Source organism: Suricata suricatta, chromosome 2, assembly GCF_006229205.1.
Source record: "Suricata suricatta isolate VVHF042 chromosome 2, meerkat_22Aug2017_6uvM2_HiC, whole genome shotgun sequence".
In the NCBI taxonomy this organism is placed as follows: Eukaryota; Metazoa; Chordata; class Mammalia; order Carnivora; family Herpestidae; genus Suricata; species Suricata suricatta.
The window spans coordinates 5665582-5685068 of record NC_043701.1 but is presented as its reverse complement, the minus strand read 5'-3'; the positions used below and the strand labels follow the sequence as shown (position 1 = coordinate 5685068).

The 19487-nt window shown below is 58.0% G+C and overlaps 1 protein-coding gene across 1 annotated transcript in view; it reads right to left on the bottom strand.

Moving 5' to 3' along the window:
• The window catches only part of KCNH2 (potassium voltage-gated channel subfamily H member 2), a 32682-nt gene extending 13301 nt beyond the window's left edge, over positions 1–19381 (bottom strand). Inside the window, exons 1-4 of the mRNA XM_029921463.1 lie at positions 19284–19381; positions 16276–16506; positions 1391–1555; positions 1–299 (exon numbers count right to left, since the gene is read on the bottom strand). Of these exons, the coding sequence (XP_029777323.1) occupies positions 1–299; positions 1391–1555; positions 16276–16506; positions 19284–19359 (771 nt within the window). The 5' untranslated portion in view covers positions 19360–19381. The remainder of the gene's footprint in view (positions 300–1390; positions 1556–16275; positions 16507–19283) is intronic.
• Between the last annotated feature and the right edge of the window lie 106 nt (positions 19382–19487).

Here is a 19487-nt window from a genome sequence, read left to right as displayed (position 1 = left end):
GTTCAGGCTGTGCGCCCGCGGCGAGGGCTGCCTGTCGGGCGCGCAGGCGGGTGGCGAGCCGGGGCCCACCAGCGCGCGCCGCTCCTCCGCCGGCCCCAGCCCCGCCACGTGGTTGTCCATGGCCGTCACCTCGTCCAGGGCCAGCGACTCGCGGCTGGGCGCCGCGGGCGTCAGGTCCACGTCCACCACCACGGCCCCCGGGGCACCCGCTCCGCCCCCGCCACCGGGCCGCGTTGACGACTCGCGGGCCGTCAAGGCCAGCAGCGCAGGCAGCTTCAGGCGGAAGGTCTTGGCTCGGCCTGCGAGGAGAAGAGAGGCAGGTGGCCACAGTAGGGATGGGAGGAGGGCGGCCACAGAGCAGGGAGGCCTGGGAGCTGGCGCCCCCGCCCCTGAAGGGAGGGAGGTGGGGGGAGCCCGGGCAGCCGGCACCGTTTCACCCGCCACTCCCACCATGCAGGACTCAAGTCTCAAAAAGCTTCCGGTACAAGATCTAATCTAAGGCTCTGACAATAATAAACTACCATTTCTTGAGTCTCACAGGTCACGGTGGGCTCCACATAAACCATGCGTGACTCACAACTACGTCAGCGGGTGTCATTATCCCCCGTTTAGACTTGAGGACACTTAGGCATATGTGAGCTGGGTGACTCGCTAGAGGTCACACGGTAAATGGGAGGGTCTGCGTCTGCATGGGAAAGCGATGCCTTCCGGCCATGCCCTGTCACCTGCCACCCTGCAGACAGGACCTACAGCACAGGTAAGGCCAGTGTTATTCACACTGCCTTCTCAGCGCTTGAGAACCCAAGAGGTGGAACCTTCTGCCAGGGAAAACTTACAATGAAACCCAAAAAGGACATCCTGGAGAAGCGGGGGTGGGGGGACACTCTGTGTTACAGGGGCCCGAGGTGAAGCCTCCACGTCTCCGGCCATAGTGAGCATTCCCCTCGAATCTTTAATCAGCCAAGGCCAGAGCAGGGAGCTGGCCAGTCCAGGAGCAAGGCCCAGGGGGCAGAAGCGGAGTGGAATCCCCGAGAGGCAGGGCCTTCGAGTGAGCAGGAGAGCCCCTCAAGGTGGCCAGGGCCATGTAGGAAGGGTGAATCCCTCACTCCTGGGGCCGGAGAGAGGACCACTCCCAGGAGATGCTGTGGTAGGAACCCAAGCAGGGAAGGCTAGGGAGCCAGGTGCAGTCCTGTCCCAGGGACCTGTGAATCTGGGCTCAGTCTGTCACCATGTCTGTCCATCCTGAGCTGGATGGGGGTAGGCCAGATCCTTGGTGTTCCCTCCCCAGCCTCTGAAAGGGGCACCCCCCCAACACCGCTTTCTGGAGAGCATTGACCTTGGGGAACCTCCAGGCCTCAGGAAAGAGACCTGAGAGTATGGCTACACTTACCCGGGGCCAACCAGCTGGTGGGGGGTCCTCGGTGATTGGTGTCATGGGCCGGGGACCCCACCATGTCCTTTTCCATCACCACCTCGAAGTTGAGGATGAACATGATGACAGCGCCATCTTCATTCTTCACGGGCACCACGTCCACCAGGCACAGGAAGCAGCTCCCTGCAGAGCGGAGGACGCAGCCAGTGTCACCCTGGGGCCCCTCAGAGCAGGACCCGAGGGGCCAGGCCACGCCTCCCGCATGGCCATCAGCCACATCTCCTGGCCCACCCTCTCCAGTGTCTCCTGCACCGACCCCTGCTTCCGCCCCGGGCCTGCCATCCTGAGCTCCCTCCCTCCATCTGTCCACTCCAGCTCCCTGCTTCTTCTTTTTTTTTTATTTTATTTTTGAGAGACAGAGCATGAGTGAGAGAGGAGCAGAGAGAGAGGGAGACACAGAATCTAAAGCAGGCGCCAGGCTCTGAGCTGTCAGCACAGAGCCCAACGCGTGGCTCCAACTCACAAACCGTGAGATCATGACCTGAGCCAAAGTTGGAGGTTTAACTGACTGAGCCACCCAGGCGCCCTGTGAATGCTGCTTCTTGGGGGGCCCTCTCTTTGTCTCCCTCCCTATGTCTCCGTGTATCCTTGCTTTCTCTTGTGCAAGGAAGCCCAGCACTGCAGGTGCGCCCGTACACTTCAGGCCCAGGATCTCGGCATTCAGCTTCCATCTTTTTTTTTGTTTAGTTATGTAACCTCCCTGTGCCTCATTTTCCTCACCTATAAAATGGGAATGATAGTAACTCTTTCTCATGGGTTGTAAGATTAAATAAGTCGATACATGCCAAGCGCCTAGGGCAAAACCCGGTGTGGGCTAACAGTTACTCTGACTCTGCTCTCTCTACAGGAGTACCCGAGGGCTCCGCCGGTCCACAAGCTGCGTTCACAAGTCAAGGGCAAGAGTTTGAAACCCATTACAGCACTGTGGGATTGCCACAACATCCAAGCGTGCGACTTTGTAGTTCACAAAAGGGCTGGTCTCATGGGAAGGGGAAGTGGGGGGAAGAGTTAGGGAGAGGGAGGGAGACAAATCATGAGAGACTCTGGAATACTGAAAACAAACTGAGGGCTGAAGAGGGAGGGGGAAGGGGACGGAGGGGGGTGATGGTCATGGAGAGGGGCACTTGTGGGGAAGAGCACTGGGTGTCATATGGAAACCAACTTGGTAATAAACTGTTTAATTATTTTAAAAAAGAACTATAAAAATAAATAAATATTTTTAGTATGAAAAAAACAAGGGCTGGTCTATGACGTATAGACATAAAGGAAAGTAATCCTTTGGCAGAGAGTCGAGAAGCATGGCCTCCAGAGCTTTCATCTCTGTCTCTCCTTGTTCTCTCTGTGCCTTGACTTTTGTTTCCCCCTCCCAGTCCCTGTCTCTCTGCCCGCCAGAGCCCTGCACCAGGTGAGGGCAGTGCACCGGCTCAGTGTCCCCAGTCCGCCTCTGCTCATTGTCCAGAGCACCTCCCCTCACCCTTCTCTCTCTTCCTGTTTGAGAGTGACCTCTCACTCTCGGCCTCCCTCTGAACTCCTGCCCACAGGATGCCAGCCCCCAGGAAGCCCTCCCCCAGGAAGCCCTCCTGGATGAAACAGGAAAGCCTAGAAACACTCTGCTCCTCCTTCTTTATGGACCCAACAGGGGCCAGACGTGTTCCTCATCTCCTTCTCATTCTGGGACAAATTTCTTTCCTTGCTTTGGCTCCTCCATGATCATCTGTCTTCTCTGAACGGTAGGGGCCTACCTACCTCCCCAGGGTCTGTGCCCCTCTGATGGACCTCGCCCCTAGAACAATGCACCAGGGAGCAGGTGTAAGGAACAGGGGAGTGCTGATGGTGATCGGAGGGCGGGGGGGTGTCAAGAAGGAGAGGGTGGTGAACTAAGTCAAGAAAGAAGCCAACGACCTTGAACCTGGAAGCCTCGGCCTTGGGCTAGTGCTTGTTGCTGCCAACAAGGCCCTGGGGGCTGAGCCTCAGCTGAGCAGGCCAGGGACTCCCTGTGTCCTGGGAGATGCTCCCTGGCTGGGGAGGACCTGCTGGGGACAAGGCCCAGGGAGGGAGGCAGATCAGCCACCCTCTGAAACCAACTGTAACAGGACAGCTCGGGGATGAGGGGGGCTGGCCAGGGAAGGGGCTGGCCAGGAATTCTCCGCCCCACCCCAAAGTCCCTCCACTCACCATATTCAGGCTCAGCCTGTGGGACCTGAGCTGGGGGCTCTGTCTGGGTCTCCCTCGAGCTGCTCTCCCCTGACCCCTGGCCTCTGACATGGCCCGGCTGAAGCCCTAATTCGGTGTCACGAGCCGCGGGGGGCCGGGCCCAGCTGGAGACCGTTTGGCACCCAGGCAGCCCGCCTTGAGTTTATGCCCTAATATGGTGATGGCCGGCGTCCTGAACAGAGACTGGCCCTCATCAGGACTAAGGAGAGGCCAGAGACCAGGAAACCTGAGCCCTCAAGACCCCCAACACCCGTCCCTGGGACCCCAGTGATTCAGGCCCCTGATTCTCATTCCTCAGTTCCTTAATTGGGAAGAAACTCACTTCTGAGAAGTCCAGAGTCTGAAATGTAGATGAGCCCAACCCTTCTGCCCCCAACACAGAGCCTCGGGAGTCTGAACCCAAGGCCTTGATAGCCCGTTTGAGCTCGGTTCAGGCTTCTCTGCAAAAGAGGCAGCCAGGACTGCATCCTGCCACTCAGGTAGCCCAGGACCGTGGCGTCCCACACTGCCACCCCACCGCCTCCCACCGGGCTGCCGAAACTCCAGATAGAAACCTTCTCACAGTACAGAGCCGCACCCCACTCCAGACAGCTGCTGACACCCTCTCCCTTTGTCGACATTCAAGGAATTTTTCCTTTCAACTAACCCTGTCAAAGCCCTGGTTATTCCAAAAATGTGAACTGGAGCCCTGCCTGAGGGCTGCGGGGACGAGGGTGGGGAGGTAGGCTCCAGCTGCTATTTTCAAGGGGACAGGGAGGGAAGAAAAGCTAGTGGCCCCAAGTCAGCCAGAGCTCTCTGAGGCCCTGCTTCCCTCCCGACACCCTGCTGGGCTGGCTGGGTCCCCCATCCCCAGCTCTTCTGCCAGATCAGCCAGAGACCCAGCGACCCAGCGACCCCCGCCCCCTGTCCTGTCGCTGGCTGGGATTATGGGGGCGGGGGGTTGGAGGGGATGCGTCCCTCAGGGCAGCTGAAGCTCAGTCAGGACAAGGGCTGGCCACAGGGGCAGCCAGAACTGGGCAGGAGCACAAACTGCAGCCTGTGGGTGGTGGGGCTCTGACCTTCACACAACTTCACAGCGGAGAAGAAGCGTGGAGAGTCGGTGCCTAGTTGTCTCTGGGGCTGGCTCTGCGCACACAGAAGGGCACCTCACCCTCCCCTAGCCCGGCTCCCTACCTAGGCTCCTACCTACCCCCGGACCCTGCACTTCACCCCTCCCCGCTTCTGCTTCCAACTTTGTCCCGCCCCCAGGGCAGTGCCCCCGCTTGCCCCCCTGCAGAGGCTGACTTGGGGCCCAGAGTTGGGCCAGCCTGCAGTTCCACGGAGAGCCACTCTGTGGCAGGCACGGCCTGCTCTCCCTGCTCTCCCAAGGCCACCAGCAAGGAGGGCTCCAGCAAGAGACAGACTGGAGGGTAGCAGTAGGAACCCCACTCCCCCACACCACCCACAGAAAGGCTGCAAAGTTCCCCGGTGCAAAGGCAGGGGGAAGGGGGTGCAGGCTGTGCAGTCAGCTGGCCTTTGCTCAACGCTTCAGGATGACCTTGGGCCAGTCACCTACCCTCCTGGAGCCTCAGGGTGCTCATGGGTAACATGAGGGAGATCACACCCACCCCCAAGGCTCGAGGGATGAACACATGATATATGTGACGCAGGAGCTGGGTCCGAGGGAGGTCTTGATGCGTGGGAGGAGGTGGAAGGGGAGAGAGCCTGGTTCAAGGGGCTGACGCTGAAGAATCCACCACTCACACACAACGCCCCCCCCCCAAGCCGCCAGCCCCAGCTGAAGATACCTGAAGGCTAGGTGTCCAGTCTCTGCCTACCTCCCAGAGCTCGAGGCGCCCCAAGCCCGGTGGGGATGCACACAAGCAGAGCGGAGGCCATCGCTGATTAATAGCCATACCCTGATAGGCTCCTCTGTACCTTGGACCCTAACGGCCAACAGAGGTCACGCAGCTGACAGCAAGTCACTAAGGAGGGGAGAAGGGACGGGCAGGGGGAGGGGCCCTGGGGGGGAGAATCAGGCCTGGACACATTCCAAGTTCAGCAGGTACAGCTCCTCCTAACCCCTGCTCTCTTCCGCCAGAACACACCGGTCCGCTTTCACCCGGTGCCAACCCACACCCAGCAGCGCACCCGGGGGCAGGGGCCCAGCACCCCACCACAGCCCCCAACCGCACCTCCCACTTGTGGGCACCCCTGGCCTTGGCTGGGCTCTGGGCAGAAGCCATATCAGCTTCAACAGGGACAGGCCTTATTGTTCAAGGCAGCCCCTGGCAGGCGGGGAAAGGGAGGGCGGCAGGTGACCTGAGTGTCCTTGGGTGAGCTCCTCAGGTCAGAGTCCCCAGTTGCTCATCCATAAACTAGATGTTATCACTTCTCCCTTGAACGTGTCTCTTCATTCCCCACGAGCATTCACTGAGCATGCATGTGACGTACTGGGGGCATCATGCGCAGGACAGGCCTCACTGAGCCAAGGAGTCAAAAGGACCCTATTTCAGTGGCGCCTGGGGGGCTCAGTCAGTTGGATGTCGACTTAGGCTTGGGTCATGATCTTGCAGTTTGTGGGTTCGAGCCCCATGTCGGGCTCTGCGCTGACAGCTCGGAGCCTGGAGCCGGCTTTGGATTCTGTGTTTCCCCTTCTCTCTGCCCCTGCCCTGCTCATGCTCTGTCTCTCTCTGTTTCTCAATAACAAATAAATGTTAAAATTTTTTTAAAAAAACAAAAGGACCCCATTTCAGAGCCCAGCAAGAGATGGAGGAAGAGAGAGTAACGCAGGCAGAGGGAGGAGCCCACAGAGCTGAGCTGATCCTCCCCCGCCAGCGGGAGACCTGGGCAATTGCTGTGTGACCTCGGGCAGGTCACCCACCTCTCTGAGCTCCAGTCTCCCTGCGCGTACTGGCTCTTGGTGCCAGATGAAATGACAGATGGCCTTGTGGAAGCATCCAGAGCTCTGACGAGGCAGGGTGCTGGGTCCCTGCAGGGAAGGTGACCTCCGGGAGGCAGCCATCCTCACCCCGGCTGCCTCCCTGCCGGGCTCTCCGCAGGAGGAGCCGGGCCCAAAGTCACACTGAGGGCAGGAGGCTGGGGCTCCAGTCCTCCCTGTCCGCCCCCAGGCAGAGAGGCTGTCTCTGTCATTGTCGGCGGCCCAGGGCTGTGCAGTGTCAGGTTATATTTAGCCTGGTGGCAGCGACAGGAAGATGCAGCGGGAGCTGCTCCTGGCCAGGGGCCACCGTGTCACTAACACCGCTCTCGTGTGTAGCTGGGGGCCTAGGGAAGGCCAGGGATACTGCAGGCTCAGGGGACTGAACAGGGAGCCCGAGCACCTAGCCAGTGAATGAGTGTGTGAGCATGGGGGGGAGGGGCAGTCCTCTGCCCCTGAATCCAGGAGCTGGGGAGCCATGATCCAGCCCACAACTCACTCAGCAAGAGCATCTCCAGACAGACCCCTCCACCAGCCTGACACCTCCCCAGGGATGTATAGGGTCATTCTGAGGGCGAGCCATGGGCCAGACAACCACCCCTCCCCCGCAAGCCCACTGCACGTGGCCGGCCTGTGCCACCTTTCCCCTGGGGACACTGCAACAGCCTCTGGAGAAGAGTTCTTTCTAGACAAGCTCTGGGTCCCAGCACCATCGACCTCCAGGGACACAGCCACGTGCTGATGTAAACTGGGAGCCATGACCTTGCCCTGCCCCCAGGAGCCTTGGGAAGGTGAAATAAGGCCATGTTCAAGTGGGAAACACTGCTCTCCAGTTCCTGTTCTCATTCCCCTCCTCTAAGCTTTCCCTTCTGCCTCCTACTTCCTGGAGTCTGCTCCCCTTGGAATCCTCCAGAATCGTCTTGATCCCAACCACCTCAGACCTTTCAGCCCCCCCCTCCCAGCTGGGCCTCCCAGCCTGCCGATCCCAGGTGCTCCCTCAGAGCCCTTCAAGGCACCCCAGCTTCGCCTGGTACCCCAGCTCCACAGCCCCCACCCCTCGTTCCTCCCACTCCTGCCATCCCTCTGGGACCCCCAGTACTCCCCTCTACAAAAATGTTATTGACTGCTCCATCTGGCCCATGTGATATTTCTCTTTGAGAATTTCTAACACTGTATCCCTAATGTAGGAGATAATTGTACTCTGGCTTCTGCGGTGAGCTTCTTCCCCCTCCCCGCCCCCCAAGTTGGAGCCCTGTGGCCAGGGCTGGGCTGGTTTCCCAGGAGATGCTGGACAAGCAGGTGTCCAAGGACTGGTCATCAGGGCGGTGACCTGCACTTAGGTGGGTGCGGACAGGGCCGTCTCCCCAACCTCTAAGCTCCCTTTCAGATCCAGGGGGACCAACTGGCCTTTCATAACAGAATTTGCCCATTTCAAACCCGTCCTGAGTCTAGACAGTAAGTTGGAACCACCATGAGAATCAAGGTGTCTTTTCTTGAAGTGCGATTCAATCTTATCAACGGTGTGGAACATAAAGGCTGGTGGCCAGGAACCAGAGCAGGGGATCAGAGCAGGAGCTGCAAAGGCGTGGTGTTTCTGAGCCTCAGACCCGTCGCAGTGCTCTTCCCTGTGACTCCCACACACGGCCACAGTCTACCAGGAAACAACCTGGGGTCCCAGCTCTCTGCAAGCCCCCAGAACTACATGCCCCCCCTTGGCTCCCAGTGTACCCCAGAGAGCCAAGGGTGCCTTGAGAACACCCACCCCAATTCCAGCCCTCCCCTTGATCACCCAGACGACCACAGCTTCCCCACCATTAAAGCAAGAGCTGTAATCCCTCCAGGACTCTCCCAGCTCACAGGATGCACCAAAGAACAGATGCAGGTGCCTGTGCAGCCACCCTCAAGAAGTCAAACGGAACGTTCAACCATCAAAACACATGGCAGTGACCCAAACGAAGACACAGAAAACCGGCATTGTCTGCAGATAATAGGATCATCTCCTCCAGAGAAACAACAAAATCAACAGAGAAACAACTGGAACTAATATGAGAGTGAGCTCAGGGAGGCTGCCAGATCCAAGGTCAGCCCCGAAACAGTGTTTTTCTCCACCAGCACCAGCTATTAGAACAGGTAGTCAAAAATAAGGAGTCTTTCATAATAGCAACAAAAACTATAACGTCACTAGGAACTGAGCGAGAGTTGCACAAGGGCTCGGGGGCGGGGACTCAAAACTTATCAAGAGCACAGACACAATCTGATAAATACAAGAGACAGTCCAGGCTCTTGGATGGAGCAGATATTACACAGATGTCAATTCTCCCCCAAATTAATCTGTAAAGCTAATCTAATTCTAGTCAATGTTCTAGCATGGGTTTTCTTTCCAGGAATTTGAGAAACTTTATCTTTAAAGTTCATGATGAAGAGAAGTCCATGAATACCCAAGTCAATCTTTCAAAAGAAGAGAAAGAGAGACGCCTGGGTGGCTCAGTCGGTTGAGCGTCCGACTTTGGCTCAGGTCATGATCTCACGGTTCATGGGTTCGAGCCCCACATCAAGCTCTGTGCTGACAGCTAGCTCACAGCCTGGAGCCTGTCTTCAGATTTTGTGTCTCCCTCTCTCTCTGACCCTCCCCTGTTCATGCTGTCTCTCTCTCTCTCTCTCTCTCTCTCAAATAAATAAAAACCTTAAAAAAAAAAACTAAGACGTGCTCAATGCCACAGTTGTTGCTTGAGTGTGACTTTGATGCAAGAAGAGACGAATAAATGTTTGGAATAAACAGGGAGCTTGAAGACAGACCCGTGGATAGATGGGAAATTCGCGTATCATCAAGGTGGCCCCATGAACGCTGGGAAACAACAGGCTGTTTCCTAGGTGTATGGGGAAAATTGGCTCACTACACGGAAAAAAATACAACTTGATCCCCACTTGACAGCACTGAGGGAGGCTCAGGATGGATGAAAGCCAACCGAGAGGTAAAACAATTAAATTGATAGAAGGAAATGGAGCCCTCTGCAACCTCAGGTGGTGGTGAAGAATTTCTTAAGCAGAACTTCAAAAGCACACACAAAGCTAAAAAAAAATCAGTTCATGTGTATCAATACAAAATGTCTTTGTGGGATAAAGTTGAGAGCTAATTGAACAGCAGATGATATTTGCAATATCTCTGCCCAACAGGAATAAACGTCTGGAACCCATATAATGAATATTTAACTATAAGCATGTATATTTCTAGAATGCCCAAGCAACTCCTGCAAATCACCAAGGACAAAAGACAGTAGCGTCGTTAGAAAAGCAAGCAAGGAGGGGCTCCTGGCTGGCTCAGTTGGTTGAGCATCCGACTTCAGCTCAGGTATGATCTCAAGGTTCATGGGTTCGAGTCCCGCATCGGGTTCTGTGCTGACATCTTGGAGCCTGGAGCCTGCTTTAGATTCTGTGTGTGTGTCTCTCTCTCTCTGCCCCTACTCAGCTCTGCCTCTCTCTTTCTCTCTCAAAAATAAATAAGCATTAAAAAAACATTAAAAAAAAGAAAGAAAGAAAAGTGAGCAAGGATACGAGTAGTCAACTCACAGGAAAGTCAACACAAAATGCGATGGAGCCTTAGAAATGCCGGGATTCCCACGATATCAAAGAAATGCAAATTTAAGGCAGCCAGTTATCACTTTCACCTGTTAGACTGGCAAAAAATTAGAAACGTGGATGACATTTGTGTGGCAGAGTCTGGGGGACTAGGACTCTGTACTCTGTTTAGGTGCGTGGTGATGGGGGTAGCCATGCTGGGGTACAGTCTGAGGGTACTTAGCTGGAGTAAGTGTCCCCAGACCTTGTGAGCCAGCAATCCCAGCCCTGCAGATACATCCCAAAGACATCCTCACACGAGTCCAAATGGGACCATGGCTGAGGATGTCCACTGCAGCATTATTTATGCAAGAAATGTGCAGGTGGCTGCCCAGGAGGGCAGGCAGGCGAATCGAGGTGGCTACACACCACAGAATATGAAGCTACAGACTAGATGTTGAGTAACAACGTGGACGGACTTGAAGGCATCCTCCTGTGCGAGAAAAGTGAACACTGGAATATAATATATAGCACATATCCTTTACATAAATTAAGCCTGTGTGTATCCAGACAAAATACACATTTTGTGAGAACATATGCAAGCAACACATTCACAGTGAGTACATCCGAATGGTTGCCTGAGGGGAGGGTAATGGCGCTGGGGAGTGAGATACAAAGGAAAAGGAAAGGAAAGAAAGAAAAACAAAACAAGACAAAACATGAACGCAAATATGGTTTCAGTGATTTGAGGGAGAGGCAGGAGCCGGAGCGAGCAGAAGCCTGGGGAGCAGGGCACAAGGCAAGGAGGGGAGCACCATAGGGGACAGGGATCCTGAGGCCCCGGGAAGGTTCGCTTCCCCCCCACACCCCTGCAGGCCAGGACCTGGGGACACACGGCCGATGGCCAAGCAGGTGCAAGGCTGTAGCTAAGCCAGAAACTGTTTCAAGTCATTGACTCCCAGTAGAAGGCTCCTAAAGGACAGCACACGGCTCACCCCTTCGTCCGTCCGTCTGTCCGTCCATTCATTCATTCTGTACCGAGCTCCTGTGTGCACTAGACACAGATACCACAGGGAACAAAACAGACAGGCTGCTCTCTGCCCTCATGGAGCTTCTGATCTGGCGGGGGAGGTCAGACATGGGAAGGAAGGAGAATATGGGCCAAGGAGAAGACCCTCAGGGTGCTTCTTGTCTGGTAGTCATGTGACCAAAACAGAGAGGGGCCTGTGAGAGGCCAAGGGCAGTCCACAGCATGGAGAGCTTTCTGGCCCTTAGACTAAAGGCAGAAGGGGGTTTGGGGGAACAGCAGCCTATCTAGAGCATCTCCCGTTCTTTTTTTTTTTGTTTATTTACTTATTTTGAGAAGGGGGGAGGGGCGGGGGGCTGGAGAGAATCCCAAGCAGGCTCCTTGGTGTCAGCACAGAGCCCACTGCAAGCCTCAGTCACCTGAACCGTGAGATCATGACCTGAGCTGAGATCAAGAGGCCGACGACTAACTGACTGAGCCACCCAGGTGCCCCAGGCCCTCCCATTCTTGTTTCCTGTCCCAGTGTCCCACCACGCCCGCTCTTCTGGCCCTGCCCCCACCTCAGGGAGGAAAGTTTCTGTGAAAGTCCCTCACAGTAAGGCGCTGATATCCACCCACCCATGCAAAACGTTCCCTAGTGGAGGCCTTTGGGGCACCGTCAGAGGAGATAGTTAAGTGCACAAGGGATTTCTTGGAACCTCTCAAGTCACACAGCCCTGGAAGCCAGCTCTGGGCAGCAAAGAGGCTGAGTCTCACCCCATCTCACACATCGCCCTCCTGATGCCCACAGCCCCCCTCCTCGGAGCCCAAGGCCTCCGTCAAACTCCGCTCTCACTGCAGAGAAGGCTCTGCACAAATATTTACATAGCTCCTCTCCGGGGGCTGCGGCAGACACAACACGGAGGAGCCGCCCTCCCAACACGCCCCAGACCCCAGAGCGGGCCCGAAGTGGCAGGCACCCTCACCCTCGGTCTTGGCAGGCTAACCCCCCCCCGGGGCGGGGCCGGACAGGAAGCTCCCAAGCCCGCCAGGGCACCCTACTCCAGCGCAGGAACGACCCTTCCCTAGAGGCTTTGCAGAAAACGTGCTGGCTGGGGGCAGGAGGGCCCCTCAGGCCCCTGTGCCCTACTCCTGGCCACCATGCAGGGGCACAGGCTGATGCTTTCACGTGCCATGCATCCGAGCTGCCCAGGCCCTGAGGCGAAGACCCAAGGTGGAGGGAGCCCCGCTGAGGCTTCCGTCCCCGAGAGGTGCTGCCTGTGTCTAACCTCATTCCTCCTGGGATCACTCTACTGTGCTCCCATCCCAGGGACACAGGACACACCTAGGCACCCACCTGTCTAACCTGCCTGCCGGCCTCAATACACCCAGGGGCTCTTTCACCAGCAACCCAACTGATGGGGGTCTGGGGACCTAAGGATCATGACCTGGACAGGGACAGAGGAGGTGGGAGTCTGAGCTTGGGCAGGGGTCGGCCATGACGGAGCAGGAAGGAGTGCCAGAGTGTCACAGAGAAGAGTCTCATTTCCGGGGATGAGGAGGAAATGGGGGAAATGGCCCGGTGTATATGGAGGGTCGCTGGTGCTGGAAGTGTCTGCCCAAGCACCTGGGAAGCTGTCGCCTGAGTCTGGGGACCACACGCCAGTGGCTGTGAGGACACCACTGGAGTTCTGGTTCCCCATGGGCACTAGGGACACTGGGGAACAGGCTGGCTCGATGGTCTCCACCCCTCCCCCAGCCCATAGCTCAGCTGTTGCAGTGGGGGCCCTCTGACCCTGTCACCATGGCAACCAGCCTGCAGCTGGAGTGGAGAAGCCGACTGACTCTTCTCTAGAGACACCCCCATCCCCACCCACGCACAGGCTCCCGGGGACACAGGGACACGGAGACCAGGCCAGAACAGGCAGCGGAATGGGGAGCCAGAGAGAGAGACTTCCAGATACAGCCCAGAGGGGCAGCAGAAGAGAGGGGAGGAGGAAGGTTCAGGGGTGCTGGAGGGAGGGAAGAAGGGAGACAGGTGTAAGGAGGAGGAGATAAAGACCAAGGGGACAGGAGTAGGCAGGGAGGCCACCTTGGGAGAGGAACAGGAGCAGAGTCCTGGAGCACAGGCTGAACTCAGTGGGAGGCGGGGCAAAGAGAGATAAAAACAAAGAGCAGAGAACAAAAGGGACAGAGAGCAGGAGACCTCCCTGGGGCCCGGCAGAGGACAGAGCAGGTGACAAGGAGCCGAGAAGCCGCTCCAAAGGACCCACACACAGCCCACCCCTGCAACCATGTAGGGACACAGGTGTACAGGAGCAGCACCTGCTGCCAAGATGTGGCCCCAGGGGCCCCCAGGGGCGCTACTGCCTGTGAGCCCCAAGCTGCTGGCGCTGCTCCCAGGTCCGTCTTAATCCTGGGCTTCGTGTTAAGGGGCATGGGCACGGGGCTGGCAAGCCCTGGCTCCTCCTGTCTCTCCCTCCAGCCCGCACCCCCCCCAAGTCTGGCCTCCCCACCTCCCAGCAGTCCCAGCACCTAAATAATGGGGCTGTCTGGCTCCAGGCCCTGATGCTGCACAGAGCTAGGCTTGAGGCACCGATGAGGCACAGCTGTCCGCAGTGGCGCCTGCCAGCAAAAGGCCCCGCCTCCTTCCCAGCCACCCATCTCCCTGGAGTGGAAGCCCAGGGACACGCTCTCCCGTGGCTGCCCCAGGCAGACACCCAGAAAAGGGCCTGGACAGAAGGGAGCGGTGGCATTGCCGTTCCTCACCTCTGCCTCTCTATTCTGCCCGTGCACAGAGGTGCGGGCTCAAATACACTTGCACACACAGCACGGGTCAGGCCCAAGGGACTAAGTGTTTCAAGGCAGAGGGAAGGGAGGCAGAAGAGATCTGTCTGCGTCCTAGGCCTCAAGTGCCAGGATAAATGGGGACCCACATAACCTGAAGGTCAAGGCCAGCTTGTTGGCCAAGAGGAGAAACTAGGTGAAAGCAGACAAAAGGGCAGGCAGAGAGGGCTGGCACACGATTTTCGGGGTGGCAGCCCCATCTGGAGAGTTAACTGGAGGGAGGAAAGAACATGAACTTGGGCAGGGGGCCTGGGTTCTAGTCCCACTTCATCCACTGATTAACTAGTAACTAGACCTCTGCTTCTCAGCTTCTCCATCTGTAACTCAAGTGGGGCTGGATTAAGTGATCCTCAAGGTCACCAAGATTCCATGATAGCACCTCTGAAGAAGGGGTCCCGTGGCCATCTCCTCCCATAGGAGCCAGCTTGGGGCGAGAGGGAGGGCCAGTTTTCCGAACACTACAGGGAAGAGGGAAGCACCCAGGCCCCTGTTGCCGGGGGGCTGGGTGAACACCTCACCCTGGAAGCAGAAACAGGCTCAAGGCAGTAACCAAGTTCCCACACTACAGAATTTCTGGTGTTAGACCTGATCCCAAGACGTGCACATCAACACTCTTTTCATTACACCAATGGTTTGTAAACTTTCAAACTAAACTTGTACATAAAGTAATGTGCAGGACACAGATATGCCTGTGCTTATTCGGCAGCAGAGCAGAATGGGATCAGACAGACAGAACCCATTCCAGCTGTGCCAACTTTCTAGCTGCGTGACTTCGGTGAAATTTCTTAATTTCCCTGAACTTCAGTTTCCTCGCCCGTAAAATGGGATAAAAATAGTATCTACCTCCCAGAGGGTTGTCGTGAAGATTCCATGAGATAAACCTAAGTAAAGCATTTTGCCCAGCGTCCAGCACAGAGAAGCCACCCAGCCATGTTTGCTAGCACGAGATGGCCCAGCAGATATAAAATCGGATCTGCTCTAATTCAAGTTCTGGGGAGATTTCAGTGAAAAAAAAAAAAACACAGACAGAAGCCTTCAGAGTCTGCATCTAGTCTCCTGGCCCCCACCTCCCAGCCAGAACCCCACTATCCATAAGCAAACTCTCTTCCACAGGCCCCCCCGTGACAGTGCTCCCTCTAATGCTGTCCAGTGACGTCAGAGGCTGTGCACACCTGCAAACTCGGGGCCATGGAGAGATGCAAGCCTTTACGAGGCAGCTTCACTAGACTCTGAGCACGCAGGGGATATTCCGGGGACAGCGCCAGGTGCACACCGGACTTCTGGCTCACGCTGCCTACCCACGGGGGAAAGCCTACAGCAGGTAGGCTCCAGTCTGCCGGTAACCTCATCTGCCTTGTTCCCTGCGCTATCTACAGGCCCCTAGCACTGCACCTGGCTCGAGGTTCAGTCAATGCTCATCAGATACATCCTAGTGAGGAGCAGCGTTTGGACATCCACGGCCAGTCCAGTGGCACCTTCTGGAGCTACCTCCCCAGCCCGCTGATACCTGCAAAGCCCCGTTTCACTGCCCGCTGGGAGCACCCTGCACCCCACCAGGGCAGGCACAGTGCGGGCGCAGCCCCGCCCAGGGCTCTGTTTATCCACTGTCCCGGAAGCCCAGAGCAGCTGGGCTGGGAGGCGATGGCTGAGCAGAAACACCTGGCAAAGGAAGGGGTGATGGGTGATGGGCGGGCACTCAAAAGATGGCACAAAGGGACCGGAGGTTGTGGGGAGAGGCGCACACTCCTGCCAGGTGCGGCCTAAATACAGAAGAGAGAGGAGCAGAAGGACAGCAGAGGGCCAAGAGTCCTGCAGCCCGCCTGCCTCACCCAATCACCTGGCAGGGACTGCCCTAGGGGAGCTAGAGGCCTGGGCCGGAAGTTAGTGCCCAGCCACCAACCTGACCTTCTATCAACTCCTTCCACGCACCTGCCATCCCAGACCCGTCAAACTCCACGCCGCCCACCTCAACGTGGCCACCGTCAGCCCAGGGGAAGGAAGAAACCAAAGACTATACCCAGAGCCAAACGGACCCTTGGCCACCCCCAAAACCATCCCACCAGAGTGCCTGAGGTGAAGAGACCCACACCGTCCTGCAGCCCCAGTGCCCAGCCTGTACCTGCCACCTGACCCACAGAAGTGGCCCCAGTTAGGGGTCACACCCCCAGGTGACTCGCCAGGTGTCCCCCCACTCTCCAGCCTCGCCAGTTCCAGCGGTCCCCACCCCCACCCTGTCCCTCGCGGCCCCGCCCCCTCGCCTCGACCACGCCCCCTAGTCGCGGCCCCGCCCCGGCCCGCGCCTACCATCCTTCCGGTAGAAGGCGATCTCCACTTTGCGCTCCTCCGCGCCCAGCAGGGCCTGCGCGATCTGCGCGGCCGCGCGGCGCTGCGTGCGCGGCCCGTGCAGGAAGTCGCAGGTGCAGGGCCGCTGCATCACCTCGGCCCGCGAGTAGCCGCACAGCTCGCAGAAGCCGTCGTTGCAGTAGATGACGGCGCAGTTCTCTACCCGAGCGTTGGCGATGATGAACTTGCGGCCTGGGGGCGGGGATGAGCAGGCACGTGAGCAGGGACCCCTGCCTCGGGGGCTCCCAGCCCTTCCGCGCATTCGCTAGTCACACACAACCACCCGCCCGGGGACTCCCCGCTCTAGGCAGCACAGCGGGGACTGGGGCTCCCAGCAGGGGACGAATGCATCCGTGCGGCCCGACACAGGTGCCTCCGCCGGTCCGACCCAGCGACGCGCCCCCTCCCCCGCCCGGCCCGCGGGCTGGCTGCATGGCTTCCCCCGGGCAGGCTGCCAGCGGCTCCCCCCACCCCACCACCCCCTCCGCGCCCGGGGCCGAAGCCAGCCTGGGCGGGTGTCAGCAACGCGTGTCAGCAGCCAGCAGCCGAGGCGGAGGGATAAACACTGGGCCTGGAGAGGGAGCCTGGGAAGGGCCAGAGATGGCGGCTGGCCTTCCCTTTGCATCAGGTCGTCGGTTCTCTCTTCCTGACCTCTGCTCTCTAGACTGGGGGCGGGGGCGGGGGCGCTCACTGGGCACTCCTCACCCTGGGGATCCTTAGAAAATCACTCCCCCAAGTATCTGCGGATCCTACCGGGTCAGTACTTCCTGGGACTTACGCGCCCTTCCAAGGGCAGCGAGGGGCTGGACAGTGGGCACTCTAAAGGGGACAAGGGAAGTACCACGTGAACACCTACGATGTTTTCTCTCTTTTACTACCCTGACAACCCCCATAAGGTAGGCATCATTATCTTTGTTTTATAGATGAAGAAACTGAAGCTCCAAAGAAGTTCAGAGCCAGGCCCACATCTTGCAGCTTGTAAAAGACAGAGCCAGCTTTTGAACCTAGGTCTGGCAGAGGAAGGAATAAGCAGAGGGTCACAGGCAGAAGCCCAAGGTCATAGGGAGCACGGAAAGGAACCTGAGGCCCCAGTCCCGGAAAATACCGGGATCCAGGGATCCGTGGCCCCCTTGTAAGGAGACAGACCCAAGGAAGGGAGGCCTTCTTCGGTTTGGCCCCATCAAGAGGAGGTGCCCCCCTGGACCCATTTCAGCTAGACGGGGCTCATCCCCTCCACACCTGCCCCCATTGCCCAGCTAACTAGCAGGTGAGCAACAGACAGGCGGCAGCTGGTACATCTGGAAGGTGCTCTGGGATAAGAGCTTTTTATAAACACAGAAGTTTCCGGCCACTTTGGCCTTTAATGCCAGGGCTTTGGGTAGCTTTGGAACTCTGCCCCCTTGCTCTCCAGTGGGCACAGCCCTCTCAGGCTGCGGCTCTGGGCAATCCCATGGGCAAGGCCCAGGCTGCTGCAGCAAGGGCTCCCCGAGAGAGGCTGCCGAAGGCCGTCCCTTATCCTGTCCTCAGAAAGTTTCTAAAGTTGGGTCATCTTTAGGTCAGTTCATCAGGCCTCCAAAACTCCCAGGCAGCCATCAGGAGTCAGGGTTCCTTGTCACATGAGAAGACCCCTAACATGCCTCCATCTCCATCTCAGCCCAGGGCAGTCCTGAGTGCCAGCCACACAGACACACACACACACCAGCTTTGGAGAAAAGAACCCAGCTCCCAGGCCCAGAGAGAAAAGAGCGAGTTTCTTCGAAGGCAGGCCCTACCCCCACCCCTTCGGAGCTCCTGGAATACAGCGCAGAAGGGGTCTGAAAGCCTCCTTTGGCCACCCCCTCCTTTTCCAGATGTGGAAACTGGTATTCTGAGGAGGAAGAGAGTCACTCAAGGTCATGTGGCAGTTAGGGGCAGAGGTGGTGCCACAAGCTGAGCCCCCAGATCCTAGCCCGGGTTCTTTCCATACCTACTCAGCCCCCCCGGAGCCTGTGAGAAGGAAAGACACCACCGCGTGGCCCTCCATCGTGTGGGTCTCCAGTCTCCTCCCTCTCAGGATCGTCTTGTTCCTTGGCTTCAGACAATGCTGCCCATCGAACTGACCCCTCCCTCCCCCCACCATAGTTACAAGCACACGTTGTCCTGTGCTCACAGGGTCATGGGCAAGGAATGTCACCTGCTCCCTGCTCCCAGGGCCCTTGGCAGTCACACCCACCACAGCACATGAAGCCTTGGAGACAGACGCACACATGCTAGGGGGATAAAACACCCACACCAGAACATTCACCTAGCCTGGGACACTTCTGGAAGCCTCCACTACCGGACCAGCATTAAGGGTGCCATAGTCCCCATAAAGGGGACTCGAGGCAGGAAAATCAGCAACATGGGGGCGCTGCACTGTGCCCGTTAGACCCTTAAAGCCCAGCCTCAGGCCATGACACACTGTCACCTGGGAGCCCACAGTTTGCAGCTGTCAAAAATACCCTCCCCACTGCCCACAAAGAGCCAAACTCATGGGTGACATGCACACCCCAGGAGCAGGTTCGGCACTGACTCCAAGTGCTTGGCTCTCAGTCTCTCGAAAACACAGTCAGGACGGCTCAGGTACAGTACTTAGTGTCTCACAGTTTGGATCATACACGTTCTGTCCCTGCCCCCACACAGCCCCATCCACATCCAGGCACCGAGTTAGGGATACCTGTACACTTGAGATGTCACACACACTCCGGATCCTGGAAGCCTGAGCTGAGCCTCCAGCCCTGCGCCCCAGTACAGTCCCCTTGGCTCCAAACCACGGCTCCCAGCACCAAGCCCTGCCCTCGAGACCTCTGGCCAGTGCCTGGAGGCCACCAGCCCCCCATTGACTCGCACCAGCCCGAAGCACACGGCCGGGGCACGCCCCTCCATTCACACTCGGGAGCGCTCGGCCTGCCCCCAGAGCCCCCTCCCCGCCGGCCCCCTCCCCCACTCACTCTGGCCCTCAAACTTGCGGATGATGGTGTCCAGGAAGGTGTTCTGCGGCGCGACATGGCCCCTCCGCACCGGCATCCTGAGCCCATGGGCGGGCCGGGCGGGCCCCCACCCACCCCGGCCCTGCCTGGCCCGACACAGGCTTCGGGTGGCCCGACCCGGCCGTGATCCCCGCACCCCGCGGCCAAGCAGACCACGGGCGGGGC